This window comes from Haliotis asinina, chromosome 5 (assembly GCF_037392515.1).
Source record: "Haliotis asinina isolate JCU_RB_2024 chromosome 5, JCU_Hal_asi_v2, whole genome shotgun sequence".
Classification (NCBI taxonomy): Eukaryota; Metazoa; Mollusca; class Gastropoda; order Lepetellida; family Haliotidae; genus Haliotis; species Haliotis asinina.
This window is the reverse complement of record NC_090284.1, coordinates 49,635,990-49,656,417: the sequence shown is the minus strand read 5'-3', so window position 1 is coordinate 49,656,417 and position 20,428 is coordinate 49,635,990. Positions and strand designations below refer to the sequence as shown.

Sequence of the window (20,428 nt, the reverse complement as noted above, 5' to 3'; positions counted from 1 at the left end):
GGGATACGGCACACATCCTGTATGAGGATAGATGGGCCTGTTATGCAGCCGGTGTCGCTGCTTCTTCTAAAAGACCCTACTTCTGCCTTTCACATACCTGCAGCTTGTGTACTCTCGGGACAACACCCTCCTTTGCAGCGCTTTTTAACAGGCTTTGGCAGAATCTCTCACTTCGGGTTAGAGAGTGGGAATGTTTTGATATGCCTTTGTAGCCAGTCTAGGCTGGGCAGTCCCTGCCCTACCCTGTGGCTGTGTAAGTGTGTTTTTCTATCTCCACTCGGTTGTAGTTTTTGAAAACTGTCTTGTTTTGTCATACAGAATAACACAATTATCTCCAGGCGTCTGTCCTATGTTTACATTTACCCCGACGTGGACTTATTATGAAAAAGAGTAATACAAACTTGTAGAGGTTACTGGTTCTTTAAGGAAAGTCCACCTGGAGTACACCTACCAGCCTCACCACATTCTGTCTGATTACTTTCTGCATGAAATGTAAGGTGCAGGGTTGGCGGCTAGAGCTACCTGCTCTTGGCTTTAGGGGCGGTCGAATATGACAAAAACGATTTTTTTTGTTTTGTATTTTTCTATATTAAAATATAGTTACAGCTGTCGTAGGATTTTTTTAAATGGCCGGTTTAATATTTATATGTACCCCAGCACGGACTTTCTTCATAGAATCAATAACCTCTACAAATTTGTATGGATACATAACGGCGATGATCAACTTCCAATGAAAAAAGGAGACCACGAGGTACCCTTGTAGTTAAAACGTTCTCTCGTCACACTGATGAGTCTGGTTTGATGTCCCACATGGGTAAATGTGTGAATCCGTTTCTGCTGAAATAGTACAAAAAGCAGCATAAAACTTAACTCACTCCAGCGACAATTACACCATCCTAGGACGTGACCAGGCAGCTGGACAGCTGAGTGCATACAAATACGGTTCAAAATTGCCTGTGCAAATGGCGATGTGTATGTACGTGTCATCCCTGATGGTGCTGCCTCCTATCTCAATCAAAAGCAGCGTCAGCTCTGAGATACTGAGTAATCAACGTTGGGCGTATCATAAATTATGATTCCCTTTGAATCAAAGTTAATTCTCAACATCCATGACCGGAGAAATCGATATATGAGAAAACCTTATAAGCGTTCTCATAAACATCTTCTAAACATCGCACATACGAGTAATTATCGTTTTGAGAACGGACCCTTGATGGTTTGGGGTGGTAACACCATGACTGGCCAAACTGCGTATATACTGTCGATGGCAGGCTTCATACAAGTTCATACTGTCAACACCATACAATTTACTCAGTACGTTGGACTATATTTCATCTGACAATATGCTAATGCACGTGTTCATCGTGCCAAGATCGTGACTCAATCCGCCCAACAGCAAAGCATCCATGTCATGTAATGGCAATCACTCATCCTTGACGTTTCCCCATGAAACGTCTCTGGGACGGGATTTTCAAACGTGTACGTCAAGGCCAAAGACCTCCTACGACCCAAGTGTAACACAAGACACTTCATGGCTTACTGACCATATTGTTGTCAATGAACTTGATTAAACTACGTTTCAAGTGTAGCCACATTACTTGTACGTATCGGATATAAATGATATGTATGATATATAAATGATATCTGATTATAACACTTGTATTATCATAACTGTTGAAAAGGTTTGTCATCATGTGCCCTGGATCTTAGTGGATAGTTGACTGTGGTTCACTGCTTTTGTTTGGGGATAGTGCGTAATAGATTACTGGCGTTCGTGATAGCATTATCAGACTCCAACAAAGGAATATACAACACAGACAGTTTATTTAAAATAATAACAATGATAATACAGCATTCGTATAGCACCAGGCTAAATATCCAGCTCAAGGTGCTCAAATTGTCAACTGAGTCAACAGAAAGCTTCTGGGAGGAGATGACTTTTTAGGAGATCTCTGAATCTGGAATAAGCAGAATAAGAACGGATGTGGTGAGGGAGATCATTCCACATTTTAGCAGCCGCAGAAGAGAAGGAACGTTGTCCAAGTCCCGTGAGCTTGAAACAAGGTTCTGGTTTTCTGATCGCAGGCGAACCAGCCAAAGGACTATTGCAATATTCTATCCTTGAAGACACAAGATTTCAGCAGCTTCCTTGGTAAAAAGTGATCGGGGTCTGCCAATATTACGTAAGTACAAATAGCAGATCTCGGCAACGTGATTCATAGAATCATAGTGATACTCACCATTTGATCAATAATGATGGCCCTTAACGGTCGTGCCGAATGAGGTAACTATGTTTATTTCAGTAAAGGGGGTACCGGCCCAACATACATATACATACATGATGCATATGAGACGACGAAGCGCCGTAAGATACCACATTGCATCAATTCAATTAAGAAACTGTGAATGGTTTTTAGCTGCTATCTACATTATTAATAAGAGAAGCGTTTGTAGATGACGACGATTGTACAAATTTATGGACAGATGGAGAACGGTAAAAATACTTTGGGAGCAGGGTCTGACGTACATTATTATAAAAGTTACATTCTAAGCAGAGGTGGTATTCAGACTCGATAATAATCTTTTGGCATAATCTTTCACTTTTTTAATTTCACTTTTGACGGATTTACATAACTGAAGTTTGGATAACTGGATATGCTTTCGAGGAAACACTGGTTATCGATCACAACACACCTTTCCTTAAAAGTGGAAATAAAACTGTTAATACAACCTACATTTTGATTAATACATACATGGTCGAATCCATAACTAGACAACAATTTTTAATATTTAATGCCCAACACTTCCTTCCAGCTTCTGCCAAACTATACTGAAACTTACAGACTTAACATAACACTATCTTCTTGGACAACAATAACTGGAATAGAATGAAATAACTACATCAGCGACAGAGACGTTGTTCATTTCACACTTACTGCGTTTACCAGACTGGCCTAGCAGAATTGTTTATGTTTTTATACTATTGAGCCTCGGAGCATTTGACGTCATCGATATTTTATGTCACGACAACAGTCTGAAGTTGGACAGCAACTGTTGTGGTTCTGGATTTGATTGGAACAAATTCTGTAGCTAAGTATCATCACCAATGCGATGGTGATCCAAATGATGTTTCCCAGTTGCAAAACGGTTGGTATGCAAAGAGAATAGGACTGGTCCTAACGCTGACCCAAAAAACAAATCAATGAAATACAACTAAGATAGAATTTTCAATAATACATTAACCTACACCACATTGGCACTTGTTTGACCCCAAAAGGTTTTTTGCCAGACAATAAGATATTCTAGACTTGGACACAGACTATATTAGTTACTTGAGTAATTATCAGTGATGGGCCCAGAGGCGGAATTCAGGAATTACACTTTAAATTAAAAATGGCATGTGACATCATAAATACAGCTCGGGCTCAAGCTACGAGTTCTATCTGGTGGCGGGATCAGGGAAGTTGGTTCTTCCCTTTTAGAGTTAATTTATAGAGTGTAAGTATGAAAAAGGAATAAGAGACAAGAAACAGTTGATTGACAGCAAAATTTTACTTCTTTGACGAATTCGGCACTTTAAGACTAAATGTTTAACGTTAACAGTTAGTGGACAACTTAAGTTCAATACGGGGTTCCCTAACCACGTCAAAAATGTAAAACTACATCACTGAGCAGTGGGTACGCACCAACAAATCATCGCAAGAGGCTGCAACAATATCTGCACAATATCTGCGCGTTGACGGGTATATTACAAGGTTCTTTAGAGGCTTTTAGAAGGGACAATGGAAAAGAAAATGTCCTGAAACGTGGTGTATACAATAAAGACAAAGTTGACACACATAATATTTTGCCTTGTATATTATAATCCAGTTAATGCCATCCATGAAGAAGATCCTAAGTACTGAAACCTTTCAACTGTAAGGGAGAAAAAGCGGAAATGACCTCGCCAACCTGAAACCAGTAACTCATTGTTACCATGCTGTGTAACTAAATTGGAGGACTTCATTTTTGACTTAGATTTGATATGTATATGAACAAGGTATCTACAGTATTTTGTTTTTTCTGTCACACTATCTATGTGTCCGCCACCAGAGTTCACTAAAATTCCCAGCTGAAACAAACGCATTTTGTTGATCCTTTGGCCAACTGTAAACCTTTGGACAAGTAAGGAACTGTAACCAACCATATATACTGCAACCAAAACAAAATGTGGGTTTAAAAATACATCTTTCAGATCGTTGTTTGTCACTTTAATTCTCACAATCTCAAGATCGAAACTAACACTCGCACTTTCAACAGCATATGCAATGTTGTAAGGTTTGTATCTTAAAAGAAAGTTTATCAAGATGTATGGAAGTATTATCTTCATATAAATAACAAGTGAGAAACTTGGAGACGCAACACGCGATCATTCATGGAAACAGAGTATTTTCCAGATTTTATCTTAAATTCAGTCCATACCATATTCCACTTATAGTTTCTACAATCTTTTATTCCAAGTTGGATCTTCAGCGTGTTCACACATGTCCTCTGCAGTATGACGTAAAGATATGAACCTCATCTCGTCGACGTCTTCATTTTGACCATGACGTCCTGCTGCTTTTCTATATTTCTAAAGAGACCAATAGTTCATGTAAACACCTTTGTCAGTATGTTACTACAAAATCTGATACCGTTCCTCCATTAATATACATTACAGAATATGATGGTATAATTCGTTAAATGTTTGCGGCAATCCAGTGACTGAAATCATGAGCATCGATCTACGGAACTCCACCGGTCTGTAACTGCTCAAAGGCAAATGACAAATGTTATGTAATTTGTTGAGTAGACGTCATTTATACATAGTCTGCATCTTTGCAGATGAAACCAAAATGATTTTAAAGGCAGTGTTGTTATTGTTCTAGATTTTCAATACTCACCCCTTCATGGTCGATGCCAAATCTTAGGGGTTTGAGAACACGTTCCGGTAAGAAGGGGAAGAGCTTGTCAAACAATGGACAGATCAAACGAGGATCTAAGGACTCGGGTTTCACTGAACCTATCGAAGAATGGATAATGTAGTGCGTAATATAAAAATGACTTTGTTGATATGATAGTATCTTTGCAATTAAACAACAAAGGATGTGCAGCATTACATGATAGCTCTCAGACTTCCTAATTTTAACGATTCCTTATCATAAGAACAATTCTGAAACCAACAAGTGATGTCCTGGAAAATAGTACCAAAATGAAATCGCAGCACAAAGTTTGGACGCAATCGTTTTGTCAAGGTGATATTTGCATCACAATTTCACTTTCTATTTGTATGTCATGTACCTGTCAATAAACTGACAATGGACCCCACAACGCCGACCACCACCGTAGCAACCAGTGAGTAGTAGAGATAAGACAGGCGATACATCGGGGAAAATGGATCTCTGTAAACACAATACATCATATGTACAGAACATGTGCAGGCAAACGTTCGTGAATCAACAAACGGAAACAAACTATGAAAACCTTTCAGAAATCGAAACAGGCAATCCTTCACCTCCCATACCAAGAAATTTAAAAAAAATGAAGACCTGATGAGGGCACTACGATTCGGTGGAAGACAATGAACTTGTCAAAGTCAGCCCCCATCGTGTCATTAATCCAAAAACAAGGGCCTTAGCATAAAAGTCTGTCTTATGAACCCACTAATCAATTGCAAAGAATCTCTAGGCACTCATCTACAATGTAAGTATTGCCATACAATGCCACCCAAGTTTACCAGCCGTCTAGTCATATTACTAATGCAAACCCAAGACCTTCTAGATGGAGGCCCATCAAAACAATTACGTATAACATACAGTCAACAAAACGAACGAAATATATGAAAATTACCATGAAAAACACATGACCTGACTTAATCTGTTGAGTGTTGATAACATGGTTTCTCTGTCACTACAAGTGTCTTACCAGGATGATACAAATGAGATGGATCTAATGAGATGTTTGCGTATTTGTGTGCTAATAGACCACTTTCCCAACAGAGGAGTTAGTTGATGAATGTATCTTAAAGAAACTTACTCTGACATCACGCTTGACGTGTTCGCTGAACCATGTGACGTCATGGTGACGTTATGAGAGGTAAAGGTAGCGTTCCAGTTGCAGCCGTGAGTGAAGAAGACAGTTGAATGCGACGATGTTGAATGAACGAATCGTCCAAAAGAAAACCATCCTGTGACGAAGATTGCCACGAAGTAACCACTTAATGCTCCCTTCAGGGTTCAGCGGGATACAAAGGAAACGTGTCAGTGAAAAGTTTACAACAAATTATCAGCCCTTTAAAGAAACTATATGTGATACAAAATGAGTGAATTACATGTTAACAAACTATTTCTTAGGAGTTGGAAACACAGTTTGTTCGTGTATCTATTTTTATATCAAAATAAAAACAAAATAAAAATGGATCTAGTTACTATAACTAGTTGCTGATAACAACACCACATGAAAAATCATGTAATTTGTGAATTATCATCTTGCACATACACGTTATACGTTTGATCATTTTCAAGCATGCAGGGTCAATACATCAGACAATAGAAATAATACTTTTACCTTTTTATTCGCCCATGGGCAAAACATTCCAAGACAAAATATGCCAATCATTGGCCCAAGTAACACAGGCAGAATGCTCAACGCTCCCTGAAACACAAATTATTACTATTCAAAAATGTTTCTGATTTGGATACGAAACAGTGACTCTCGTAGAGAATGGTTACCATTACTCCCAGTATTCATTCTGTGTATTATCCATTGGATTGAACACCTCTTAATGGATAACAGACAATGTGTATTTCAAAATGTGAAAGACTTACCTGAAATATGGCACCAAGCAGAGAGATGAAATACGATGTACAGATGACCACAAGTCCACAAAGAAACACTGGGCAAACAAATGAGAGAAATATCTCATACATACAGAATATATCAATAAATTAAAGATTTGTGTCAGTACTTTTCGATCAAACAAAACAGACAAGACATGAATCAATCTCGGTGTTATGCTTTGGATCTCATGCACTTTGAGCCGTTTTGTGACCACAGTATGTTTACCTGCTCATGTATGCAGTTAAGATGAGGATTTCAGTAAATGATGTCAAACATGACCGCATGTATTTGAGAATTAATTAGTTATACAATACCTGTACTCTTAACCAGTCTCATTTCTCCTTTTGCCGACAGGTGCTTCAAACATAATGGTTTGATAACATCATCAGGGATCACCACGCCGAGCGCGTTCAGGACACTAGATATCGTGCTGTTCGTGAAGGGAGGAATAGAAAGACATGAACATGTATGCTTTGGGATTTTCTGGAACGCCTCTGAGTGATGGTACGTCTCAAATAGACGTATTATTGAAGTAACGTGGGCAATAGGAAATACATACAACAATCGACAAACAAAGCCGTGGTAAAACGACCACTTTTATCGACATTACATGTAACTGTACTACCTACACTGTATGAGCCGTAAAACACACAGTCTATACTTGCGACTCAAGAGTACGCTCTTGTGATTTCCTCACAGTATATATCGGAGGAGCTCACACAGTCTGTACCAGAGACACTCATACAATGTGTACGTGACACTCACATAGTATGTCCCAGAGACACTCACACGGTCCTTACCAGAAAAACTCACATGGTGTGTACCTGAGGCTCCCACAGCATATATCGGAGACACGCACACAGTCTGTGCCACAATCCCACAGTGTGCACCTGAGACTTCCACATAGTACATATCGGAGACACCCATACAATCTGAACCACAGACAATCACACAGTATGTACCTGAGGCTTCCACACAGTATGGCAGATATAAACAGTCCAGGCAGCCCTGGCAGATCTCCCAAGATGTCCATCACCATCAGAGGAAGCAGCTGCAGACAGACCATTTCAATCCAGAAATTCGTCATAATATGCATTTGTATTAATGACATAGACATATATGCTGCATTTATCAGTAGCAATAACGTACTCTCTCTTGAACCGTGTAGGATGTGGGGACCCAATGTTTCAGCAAGGGTGACTAAACCACTTATCTCTTCTCGAGCACGGTACTTCTAAGATTTTGTCTGATATTAATATAATGGCTGCGCTCCAATAGGTGGTGTTGAACAACAAGTGCGCAAGTGCGCAGTGACAAGGACGAAGCCAAGTTAAAACAGCTTCAACAGGCCTCTTACGACGGCGTTGTGTTACTGAAAGACAGAGTATGTATATATGTCTTCCGGTCGATCCAACATCCCACAAGTTTAGTAATTGAATGGAGACCGACTTCTCAAAGACACAATACAAATCGCTTTGGCAAAGCCTGAAATCAAATTCTCATCCTTTAGAAGTTCTCACTTGGTAAGATTATCCGCTGTTTCATTACCGGGCAACCCAACATGAGCTGGTACCCATACAATATCGCTTGAGATAATTATATCTAGCATTCAAATTGTGTCCAGTTTAAAACTTATATGACCAATATCAGAATGAGAACAGTCACACATGATATATTCCCCATAGTCATCTGTCACTGAATGATAGTTGTCAATAGTGTACATTTGGGACATGTCAGAACATTAGACTGGAGTAGTTACAAAAGCTAAAGTGCAAATTCTAAGAGTTCTAGACTGAAAGTGACCACGTTTGGTGAGGCGACTTTTAGGAGCAGGCATGTAGACATGGCTGCCATCCATAGTCAATCCTCGACAAGATAAGTGCTTTATATAGCAATAATATGAAAGATTTATCAGCTTCATGTCAATAGATTACTGAATGTTGTTACAATGGGTACAGAGATAAAATCTTGACCATGTAAGTCATGGATCAAAATACACTCTTAGGAATTTGAATTCTGATCCAACATCCAGCTTATGGTTCCAAAGGGATGGCTCAATCTTTGAAGGAATGTTCCAGCGAGTGATCATCATCGCTACTGATTTTGAATGGGATACTTTGAAACTCCATTTGAAAGCCAAACATTAACCAACTCTAAGACGTTTTATTACATTCCGTTCTAAACTGATATCCAATCGCCTCAAGAACGATGAAAAAGTCGTTTATCATGATATTAAACAAACCTGGAATAATTACACTTTCCTTTCTATGATGTGCATACCAGAAAGATCTGAACCAATACGAACCTGAATAATCCTTTCAGAGAGAAATGATTGCATCCATCTAAACACGTATCCTTGATTCAAAGCTTTTGTAATTGAAAAAGCAAACCCTTTCGCCAGATGACATCATGTGCCTTTTCAATATCAGGAAACACACACAACATGTACTGCTGGTTGCCAACTCCTTTTTGAGTTTCTGTCTGTAATCTTACATAATGGTCAGTGCATGGGCGACCTTTTAAACACTCTTTGTTTGGATTCTGGATAAAACCTTGCTTTTCTCAAGATGTTAAAGCAAGCGGCTGGCAACCATTCTTTCCATAATTCGACATAAATGAGACATAAGAGAAACTGGCCTATACCGCTGTCGATAGTGCGATAGTGATGGGTCCTTACGTGACTTTAGTACAGGTATGATTATGGTATGTCTCGAAGCCTTGGGAACAGATCCAGTGTGCCAGTACTTATTCAAAAGCTCACGAATCATTTCAAGAGTGGAATCAGGCATATGCTTAAACAACTCATAGCACAAATTATCTGCTTCGAGAGAAGAGTTGTGGGCTTTTGGGAGTGCCCTTTGAGTTCATTATGTGTAATTGGTGTGGTTAAATCTGAAGAAACATCAGCCATAGCCGGAGAAATATCTGGCATAAACTCAGCTTTATAGGTTTCCTTCACATTTTTAAATCCTTGACGAACGTTCTCTTAAACTCTTCTACCAGCCTGTACGTTTTTTAGACCTTTTGTTAGGCCTTTTGTTTTGTTTTTTTGTTTGTTTTTTTTTGTTTTTGTTCGTGTGTGTGTGTGTGTGTGTGTGTGTGTGTGTGTGTGTGTGTGTGTGTGTGTGTGTGTGTGTGTGTGTGTGTGTGTGTGTGTGTGTGTGTGTGTGCCAATCATCAATTTTTTTTATCCTAGATCAAATCGGTTGAAGGTATGGTACTCCTAACAATGCGTTGGAACTCTGCACACTTCACCCAAATCGCAAGGAAGTAATGTATGACCTTTTTCTAAGCGCCTTTTCTAACTCTTTTGGTCTTTTCAGATTCCTGATTCCACCATGATTTGGTGTCTAGAGCTTGATGTTTATCTGAACACATTCCAATAGATGCCTGCGCAATTTTAACAATCTGTTTATCAATAGTATCAATGGAGACATCTATACCAAAATGAAACGCTTTTCACACAGTGAGGAAAATTCAACCTAGCTGGCCTTTGAAACTTCAGCTTGGGTATATTATTTTTATGGCCGCATTTCAATGATCGCTAGCAAGTGAATCACCTTGGAAAACATACGAGTTGCACTTATTTGCCAAAGAGGAAACCATAGATAGATCTAAAGGAGAATATGTCCCAATTCCAGCTTCCATTCTAGTATTTTTACCGTTAATAAGGAAAACAAGATCAGCATCATTCAAAAATGCTTCAACAACTGATCCATTGAAATCTGATTTATCACTGCCCCACAATCCATTATGACTGCTGAAATCACCACAAATTAAATATGGAAATTTGATGACACAACATCTTTCAAATAATCAATCAGAGTAGGTGTTCCATTGTTGTATATACTAATTACTATTTACTATGATGTTCCTTTTGTCACCATAATATATTTCTACTGCATTAGCTTCAAAGGCTGTTCTCGGTAATATGTGCTCTTTTAGAAATGTTTCAGATTTGAGACATATAGCGCATCCTCCTCTGCGGGAAATGTTTACTTTAGGATTACTTGTTATTCTATCCTTTCTATACTGGAATAACCATTGATTTTAAAATTGCTTTCACGTCCAAAAATGTTTCCTGCACGTAATTAATGACTGGCATTTGTAAAATGTTTGACAAAAAGTGTTTACGATTGTCCCCATGTGCAACAAAACGTTGAGAGTAAAGCGGGAGTCGATCTCGATGGCTTCAATTTGAAAGCAAAATGAGATACCAATCTTATCCTTTCCCTTGCGCAAACATGATAGGTAAAATGTTTTGAAATGCAGAGGTGGGAACTTTTTAACTGGCGACCAACGGGAATTGATCTAGGGATTACTTTAGTATTACCGAATTGTTGACCCTAGAGGTAATACGTTGGTATTTGACGTATCTGCTACCTGATCGTCCTTGTCGATAATGTTGAAGCTGACGGGGTGACAGTCGCTGTAGAAGGCGAACATGATGACACCGACCATCACCAGTAGGATATAAACTAACGTGTAGCCCACTGCATTGATTCCGAGAGCTCTGAAAACCAAAAGGAACTGATTTTAATTATATTTATGTGTTTGATTTAACTTATGCCATATCAAGTACATGTTACAGGCCATATGTTAAGGCCATATGTAGTTTTGGATAAGGGTACCTGAAGCTCTGATATTTCCAGCACTTGGAACGGGTGACGAATTTCAAATCATACTTATTTGATTAAGAGCATTATAACATGAATCATTTGGAAGCCGCAGATGTAATGACAATAACATTGAACGGGAAACTGTTTTACTATCTTTCTTTCTGAAGGCATTTCTTTGACCGTCTTAAAGAAGAACTGTGCTCAGAAGTGTACATATATGTTTGTGACGTAGAGTCAGAGCTTGCCATACATCCTTGGTCGAGTAAACATCTTGTTTTTTATAACTGTACCATTTCTTTGTAATTTTTTAAAGGCCACATGCAACGAAAAAATCAGACATAATTAGAACACAGTTGTCACTTATTCATGATATTATGCATTGCTGGTTGAGGAAAAAACAAATAAACAAAATTTTTAAGCGTATAATCGCAAATCAAAAGTGCCATATTTTGAGCTGGGGTTTACCTCCCTCGAAACAAAGCAGCCTCGATACCGAACCCAGTCAGAGCCGGTGGGTGTGCACTCATGTGTAACGCCGCCTTGTCATTGACCACCGGTTCATTTGCCGATACGCTGAGCCGGCTCTTTGTTTATGGCTTATGAGCCCGATACGTGTTAATTTCAAATTGCAAATGGTCAGTAATTGAAGTTGTGCATTGCATATTGTCAGGCAGGCAGGCAGACATATAGGAGTCAATAAACCAGGTCTTGAGTTTTCTCTATGACAGAGTCTGCTTATCACAATCAACATGTTTTTTCTTTCTATGTAACGAGTAGATTATTTACTTGTTTGTCTACACAACCAACATCAGACTACTGCTCACGAACTCGTACTCCGGGCAGGCACACTGTTTCAAGCTCCGCGAACCTATTCAGTGCGCATGCGTGATGAGCGCACAGCAGCATAGATGTTGAAACCACTTTTTCTCCCAGCGCTAGGGGAGAATTAGTCGTTGGAACTCTGATTTCACGGGCTTCTTGTATCGCAATTTTTTGTTCAATTTAATAGGTTGAATTGGCATTTTTGATATGTTTCGGTAAGTGCATACCGAAAGGTATCAGAATCCGCAAAGTTATGTTTTACGTTGCATGTGACCTTTAATATTTGACATCCAAATTATGAATTATCATCGCGCGATTTCCATTCGTGGGGTAGACAGGGCCATGATGTATGAAAACCACACCATGACGTACATGGGAGGAAAATGAAGGTAGTAAATATATTAGCCAAGACATACTTTTCACCTGTAACCATAAACATGATGTATGTGCACTACAATGATAGCATGCTACGTCCCGTGTCAGGGCTATGATCTGCCTCCTAGGATACAGCGATAACGTTAAAAGTAATAAATATGCGATCTGACAAAGACATTGTTCCGCAACGTCATTACACCGATGACACAAAACATTGTGAATCGTGAATCGGAGTAGTCTCTCTCTGCTGAGGTTTTGTGCCCATGCTCCCTGGTTTTACCTCAGTCGGCAAACTGATATTATTTTGCGGAATACTACTCAACCTGCCGTTGATCCGAACCTAAGCGATATCGATTAAAAGACCATCAGCTCAACTAACATCTGGGCTGTTCTGAGAGTTGAACAAGACAGTGCCCGCTGGACCTCCGCTTGGTTGATTCCATAACTACCCATCCAAAAAGTTCCAAATCCAAACAGACATCCCCACACCGAATAAGTGGTAGTCGGATCGAAGGTGATTCTGAAACGGAGGGGGCAAAGGGGTTTAACGCTGCGATCAGGATGCGTATGTGCATAAGTGGTTACATGTACCTATCCAGAATTATGAAGGTCTTCTAAACTAACCCACGGAGATGCAGTGCTGCAGTTTAATGTGAAGACCCTACTCGGACACAGTATTAAAGAACGGTCATCATCTAAATCCTTATGGCAACTGCCACATTGGAACTTTCTTTTCATGAAGTGCAGTCAGCAGGCAACTAAGGTGGTGTGACTCTCAAAGAGAAGAATAAAGTTCATTTTCTGTTGCGATCAAGATGCATGTGTGCCTTAGTGGTTTCGTGTAAGTATCCAGAAGTATGCCCGTCTTACAAGCTAACCCATGGAGATACCATGATACAGTTTCATGTGGAGACCCCACTCAGGCACAGTATCCTGAGAAGAACAGGCATTATTTTATCCCCTTCGTTCCGAACGGCAAGTACCTTTTGACGTCTTTCGGTATGAGGTGGTTGTGGATTTAACTACTGACCTTGCACTATCAAGGCAGTCACTAGGCAACTGAGGCCTAGAAAAGTATTTTGTCATGTTCTCTAATCAAACAATTAAATGATAAATTAAGAACTTCGTTATTATGATCTGAGACAAGCGTTAATAGATAACAAGCACGAAATACGAAATTGCTCAGACACTGAGAAATACTCCCTTGGATGAAGAGAAAAGGTTTAGCAAAAGGTTTAGTTTAATACGACACTGACAGGAAATGGTTAAACCTATAGTCCATGGGAATATACTTCGCTGTGAATATGTTTAATGATTTAACACGTAATTAGTATTCAACTCCAACATACTCATCGAACTTGATCCGGGATCTATTCTCGGCGATTGCCCAGGCGACACTGAATCCACCAACAGCTGCAGAGCCTTTGATAACGAGGACAATGCAGCCTACGATAATGATGCCAGCTTGGAGAGTGTCCGCCCAGAGCACAGCCTTCATACCACCCTGGAGAGAGGCACAAATGAGATGGGGTAATCGTGTACAAAGCATTTGCTGACAGTGTGATCTATATTACAGCGGTGGAACGTATGGAGCCGGAAATTAGCACTGCTTATAAACACAGGATTCAAAGTACCTAATTTCGCAATCCCCACATCTGACATGCATGATGTACTAGGGACCATTTTCTTCTCTCAGAATCCCTGTGGAGTGCATACATTGTGTTGGTTCAAAGCAAAGCGTGACCATTTGTAGACAGTGTAGTCTGTATTATAGCAGTAACTGGAACCCACGAACAGAGAAACCGCACTACAAACACAAGATTCTAGGTCCCTACTTTCGGAAACACCACAGCTGACATGCAAGATATCCCAGAGATGATGACATGCATGGTGTACCAGTTATCTCAGAAACCCTGTATATTGCATGCATTGTGTATTGGGAAGGACTGAGCAGGAGTCCTAATAGGTGTCAGGCAAGCGTAGTTTTAAGCTATTTTTCTTTTCCCGAATTCCTGCAGGTGTCATGGAATGTGAACTGATGATTTGCTTTTGTCATTCAGAATCGTCGCAGGTGTTATGGAAAGTGAACTTGTGGACAATATTTTCAAACAGGTGATAATTTAGTGGAATGACATCTACACCGGGCGATGAAATCCATGGCTTTCACGTTCGAACGCAAGGGCATATTCCATTAACATACTACTCAACGTTTGATAAGCATACTCATATATATCATTACGTTCAAATAGACATCATGTTCTGCGAGGAAATATTTTAAAGGGACAATTTCCAATGTGAACTTGTCTATAAACATTTGCAGTATCTGAATCAGTAGCTTAGCTAGTTACATTGTCACGTTTTTCAAACATACACGGACCATATTTTGACTGAAATATTCGCGGGAATGGTACCCAAAGTAGCTCCTCCATATGCGTTTAACTTCATTGTGAAATCATTCAGACATTTTAAATTTATGGAAAATCATTCCTACCATCGCAGTGTATAATGTGCTGACTAATCCAAGGACTATGACGATTCCCCAGAGATTGAATCCCGTCACTGAAAACACATTGAAGAGAGATAAGAGAAATGTGTTAAGGAAGTTGTTCAGTCCACACAAGTGGCAGTAACTGGCTTGTTACTCACACATTAAGGAGAAATAGTGAGGAAAACGTAACTGTTACAGCTTTACGTAGGAGAATTGGTTTCTTCATCCCAATAACGATAGAATACAAGCTGCCCATGGGACGTGAATCCTAGAAGGGAAATTGTACCATTATGCATTGTCGTGTTGTTGCCATTACAAAAGCAAAAAAAGTGTCAGAATCAAACGTGACAATGAGACGTCTTGATTGAAAAAAAAATTAAATTTTCTCGCTATGTGTACGAATGAGTTCAGTCTGTTACAAATACTGATACACAGGTATGTGTATGTTATTGATCGCAATTGGTCGACAGCTTGTTTATTTATCCTTACCTGCGCTGACTGCTATAGACGGCGCATACAGAACTACCGATGTGTAGAATCCCTGTATGGAAGTAGAAAACCAAACTACAGGGTTCATTTCTCTTAAAAGCTAGACACAGGTTTAACGACAAGATTCGTCCCCTAACCTATCGGTTTAATTACTAATTAAGCTAAATAACATCATCTTAACTCTCGAAAAGTAATACACGTCAAGGTCTTCATCAAAGTGCAACTCATGTGACTGAGATGCAAGAAGTTATGCTTTCATGATTGAAATGAATAATTCCTCTTGGATATTGAAAAAGCAAATCTTAATATGTGCAGGCACAACATTGATTCTTGTAATGATTAAAGGTTTCTCTGCATACACAATGAAAATGGTAATTTAATTAATTTAAAAATTCAAGATTAATTCAATACCGTATATTCTATCATAATTACCATATATATGATGAAGAAGGAAATGACAATTGTCCGGACATGTTTGTCAAATCTCATCTCGAGAAACTGTAAAACAAATACTACATATTCTTAACAGTTTTAAGGAAATATACCCGTCAGCTGATTCTCAGTGGCATCTCCCTGACCTTAGCAATATTTAAATAAATCATTCACTGTACTGGTGTCAACTCAACGCCCAATGAACACTTCAGTAAATTATACAATTATTCAATTAAATATTTTGGTTTTTAGTCTTACAACTACACAGTTTTCAACATGGTACGAATATTCATTGAACCAACCTGTCTCTACTTAAGTTTCAGAACTCATTTAAACTGCACTTCCAGACTATACCTGAGTCCATTTTTTATGAAACTATATGCCTTGACGAGATCAGATTCAATTTTCCGAAGTCCCGATTTTATTTAAACTATATTCTGTAAACAGAACAAATACAATTTTCAGAGATCCCGACTTTATTCAAACTATATTCCAAGAACAGATGAGATACAAGTTTCCGAAATCACGATTTTATTTAAATTATATTCTCTAAACAGATCAGATACAGGATTTTGAAATCCTGATTTTATTGAATTTAAAACTAAATTCTCTAAACAGATCAGTTACAAGTTTCAAAGATCCTCAGTTTATTTAAATTTGTCCGTGGACAGATCAGATGCAAGTTTTAGAGATCTCTAAACTACATTCCCTGAATATATCGTCAAAAAGGAATAAAGAACTATATGCCCTGAATATACGTCAAAAAGCGAACAAAAGGAGTTAATTTGTACCTGAAACACATTGGTGATTCCGAGTTGGTAGAAGAAGGGCAAGAAGGTTCTTGAAACTATTACACAGCCAAATGCTAAGGAAGCTCCATTCCAGATCACCATAGTGTTACTTCTGTACACCTCCACGGGTGCCCCCAGAAACGACAAAGCCGAGAGGTAAGTCACCATCATTGACATTGACACGGGGATGTAGTGCATCCGGCGCCCGCCTAAAAGATACTCATTTACGTTGCTATGGTGACGGTCCTTGATGATGTAGAAGATCCCGATGGCGGCTGAAGCCACTAACATGGTGACTGTAATGGTGTAGTCAGCCACTCCGAAAGTTCGAATCTTTCCTGTGTCAATGCTATACCTTCCTTCAACCTCCATGATGGGATGTGTTTTCTGGAACATTTGAACAAAAAGTGTGCAGTATGTATGTGTCTGTTTATGACTGTTCGTGTTTGGATGGATGGATATGAATATGAAGTATATATTGAACAAACCCAAACCCTGCATCTTGAAAACGTTGACTTATTAAATACACATCCAGAAAGTATATGTATTTACAAGCATATGTGAAAATCTTTGGCCATCAAGAGTTATAATGCAAGTGGGTGTACGTAATAACAGTTGTGTACACAGTTTGGTCTTAGTGTGATATTTCTATTCTTGTTACATGTAACATTCATTAAAATTCATTTGGTAAGTCTGTTTCTGATACAGTTCTTTCTTTCACCTAAACTAGAGGAAACAAATCTGAATGGTCATATCAACACAATGCTAGTATTCATTCATGTCTTAAAAAGGTCTACAAAAGGAATACAACAGAACGAAAACAAATTGCCATAGTCAGAACTAATGTCAAAACGTTATTAATATATACAAAAAGTAGCACATGGGCATCTGTTGCAAAAACACATATAAAACAGCCGTGTAGCAATTGTTCATACGAATCATTCGAATCATAGTCACTATTACTCTTGTTAACCTTGTGAACCCTCCTCGTAGCATCTTGTATGTGTGTGTGTGTGTGTGTGTGTGTGTGTGTGTGTGTGTGTGTGTTTATTAAAATCATTATTGGGTACGATACGATTACGATATAACCTGATATACCTTTGAACTTGAGTCTTGACAAAACCTTCCAGGGTACTGTTCCTGTTCGGGCAACAATTGCCAATACCAACAAAATGTCAAGCGTGTTTATAACGTTATCCATATCAACTGTATTATTTCAGTTGAATTTATTACATGCGCGTCTGACCAATGCACATATAAATGAAATGAGTTTTCCCGTTCAATGGCCAATCTTTTGTTTGTGTGAGCCGTGACACAGAATGACCATGACAGGCCAGTGGGGCGATAGTTCCACATGATCACAGTATCTAAGAACCAAAACAGGGACAGCTGCCACTTGAATATGGACATCAGTTGTATATATCTTTGCGAAATACATGCTATGCTATATTGCTAAAGTACTCTGACACGGTTGCGAGGAGAAGCACAATATTTTGAATGTACAAAATCACTCAAAGTCACCTCTCCATCACATTCAATCATTAAGAACTTAACAACGGTTTGCTTCTTTGGAGATGAACGTACTGTGTTGGGAACGTAGATGAATGTTATGCAGAACTGAAAGCTACTATCAATTCTACATAACATTCATCTACTTTCCCAACACAGTACGTTTATCTCCATTCTACCATAACCGATTTAAAATCGAACGCCTACCTATCGAGGAAGACACTGTGTGATCCGGCATGGGATGAGGGGTGATTTGAACTCGTCTGTGGTAGGTGCCGTTCGTATTTTTTTCAACATTGCGACACATAAAATATTCTGTCCAAAGAAAACAACCTACTGTTTATTCAATGAAATAACGTAATACCAAAAGCCTGATTTATATGATCCCAACTCTACACGACTGAAGAGCAGCTAATTGTTATGAGTGCAGTGTTACTCGATCCCCTGACCACAAAATGGAATCGACTTATTTTCTTGAAAATAGTTGTTGACAGCGCAACAGTTCGAAATGGCGGACGAGACGGTGTTTACAGTTTGAGAAAGGTTGAAATTTGAAGTGACAGTGGTAAATATTGACTGGCTGTCGAATCTGAACCCTGCAAAATCGGAGAATAGATCCTGTTCTGATCGACCTACGACCTGTAAATTATCAAAGACTGCTGATGTTTATGACCGTCGAGTGTCGATCATGACTTCACGTTTCTACACCGGCATGCGACCAAAGAGTGACAGTGTTACCTTGTGTACATGTTACTAACTTTGGATTCTTTGGAATACTGTTCTCCAACAATGACAGTTTTGCTGGAAAGCTAACAGAGAACAGATTTCTGGTTGGTCAGCTAGTGACATCTAGATCTAGTTAGATATTGTTTGTTTATATTTGGCGCTGTGTATTGTAATTGAGTTTGAATATTTTGGAATAGATTGAGTTTCCCTAATATTTACGGAAGAAATATCACATCATTACATTTTTTTTTCGAATTTTAATAAATATTTTGTAAGCATTTATGTCGCGTCTGTTGTGTTGATATTAGCCTTGTTGGTGGTCAAGATGAAGTAGTGCTGTATACGTGCGCAGTGAAGCGCCGTGAAATCAGACGCATTTTCAATCCAATTTGATACCGTCTGACTTTATTGATTGACCATATTCAGGCATTTCATGGTAGATTTGATGGTAGAATTGATGGTAGATAGAAGCATAACACAGATGCGCACATGATAGAATATTGTTGCTATTGTATGGTCCCATGATTAAAAAAAACAAACATCGCCTAGTGGATAAAACGTTCCCTCGTCACGCCGAAGACTGGTTCGATTTCCCACATGGGTACAATGTTTGAACCCAATTCTGGTGTCTCATGCCGTGATAAAGCTGGAATATTGCTAAACTAAACTCACTTTAGGCACAATTACACTATCCCATCCCAGAATTTTCAGACGTGTATGTCAAGATAAGAATCCCCTTAAGGATCAAATCTTCAACAAGGAACGCCAAACTGTATTTCTCTGTAACATTATCATAACATGGACATCACTATAGCACATGCGTGACACTACTTTTCACCCTGCTACATGATATTCACGTGTTCATCGTACTAAGATTGTGGCTCAATCCGCGCAACAGCAAAACACCCATGCCTTTGCGCATCCCTGAAATATCTGGGACAGACTTTGCAGACGTGTATCTCAAGGTCAGAATCCCCTTACGACTCAAATGTAAAACAGGGAACGTCATGGGCTACTGACCACCTATGCTTCATTATGGACATGGTGTCATGAGTTGTATTTCTCTCCAACATTTTCATCACATGTTTTCAGCATGTATTATATTTATATAGGTCATCTGGTATGGGTAGGCGAGCTTTGTCATGTAGAAAATATCATACTTTGAATTTCACACAGCAGCTGTTTTGTCTGCTCATATGAAGATAATTATCTATATTTATATTGATTGTTGCCACGTTACGATGTGTACATATCTGTTAATAAATGTTTAATGGAACTTGTGAATGCTTCTACTCCAAAAACTGATCTAACGGTGTGTT

General features: G+C 39.0%; 1 protein-coding gene across 1 annotated transcript in view; it reads right to left on the bottom strand.

Annotated features, from left to right (window-relative positions):
• Positions 1-20,428, bottom strand: part of LOC137283900 (uncharacterized) — a 45,252-nt gene that overhangs the window by 5,494 nt on the left and 19,330 nt on the right. The window contains exons 11-18 of the mRNA XM_067815576.1: positions 16,875-17,261; positions 15,652-15,703; positions 15,166-15,233; positions 14,024-14,178; positions 11,242-11,371; positions 7,821-7,909; positions 5,320-5,420; positions 4,923-5,041 (exon numbers count right to left, since the gene is read on the bottom strand). Of these exons, the coding sequence (XP_067671677.1) occupies positions 4,923-5,041; positions 5,320-5,420; positions 7,821-7,909; positions 11,242-11,371; positions 14,024-14,178; positions 15,166-15,233; positions 15,652-15,703; positions 16,875-17,261 (1,101 nt within the window). The remainder of the gene's footprint in view (positions 1-4,922; positions 5,042-5,319; positions 5,421-7,820; positions 7,910-11,241; positions 11,372-14,023; positions 14,179-15,165; positions 15,234-15,651; positions 15,704-16,874; positions 17,262-20,428) is intronic.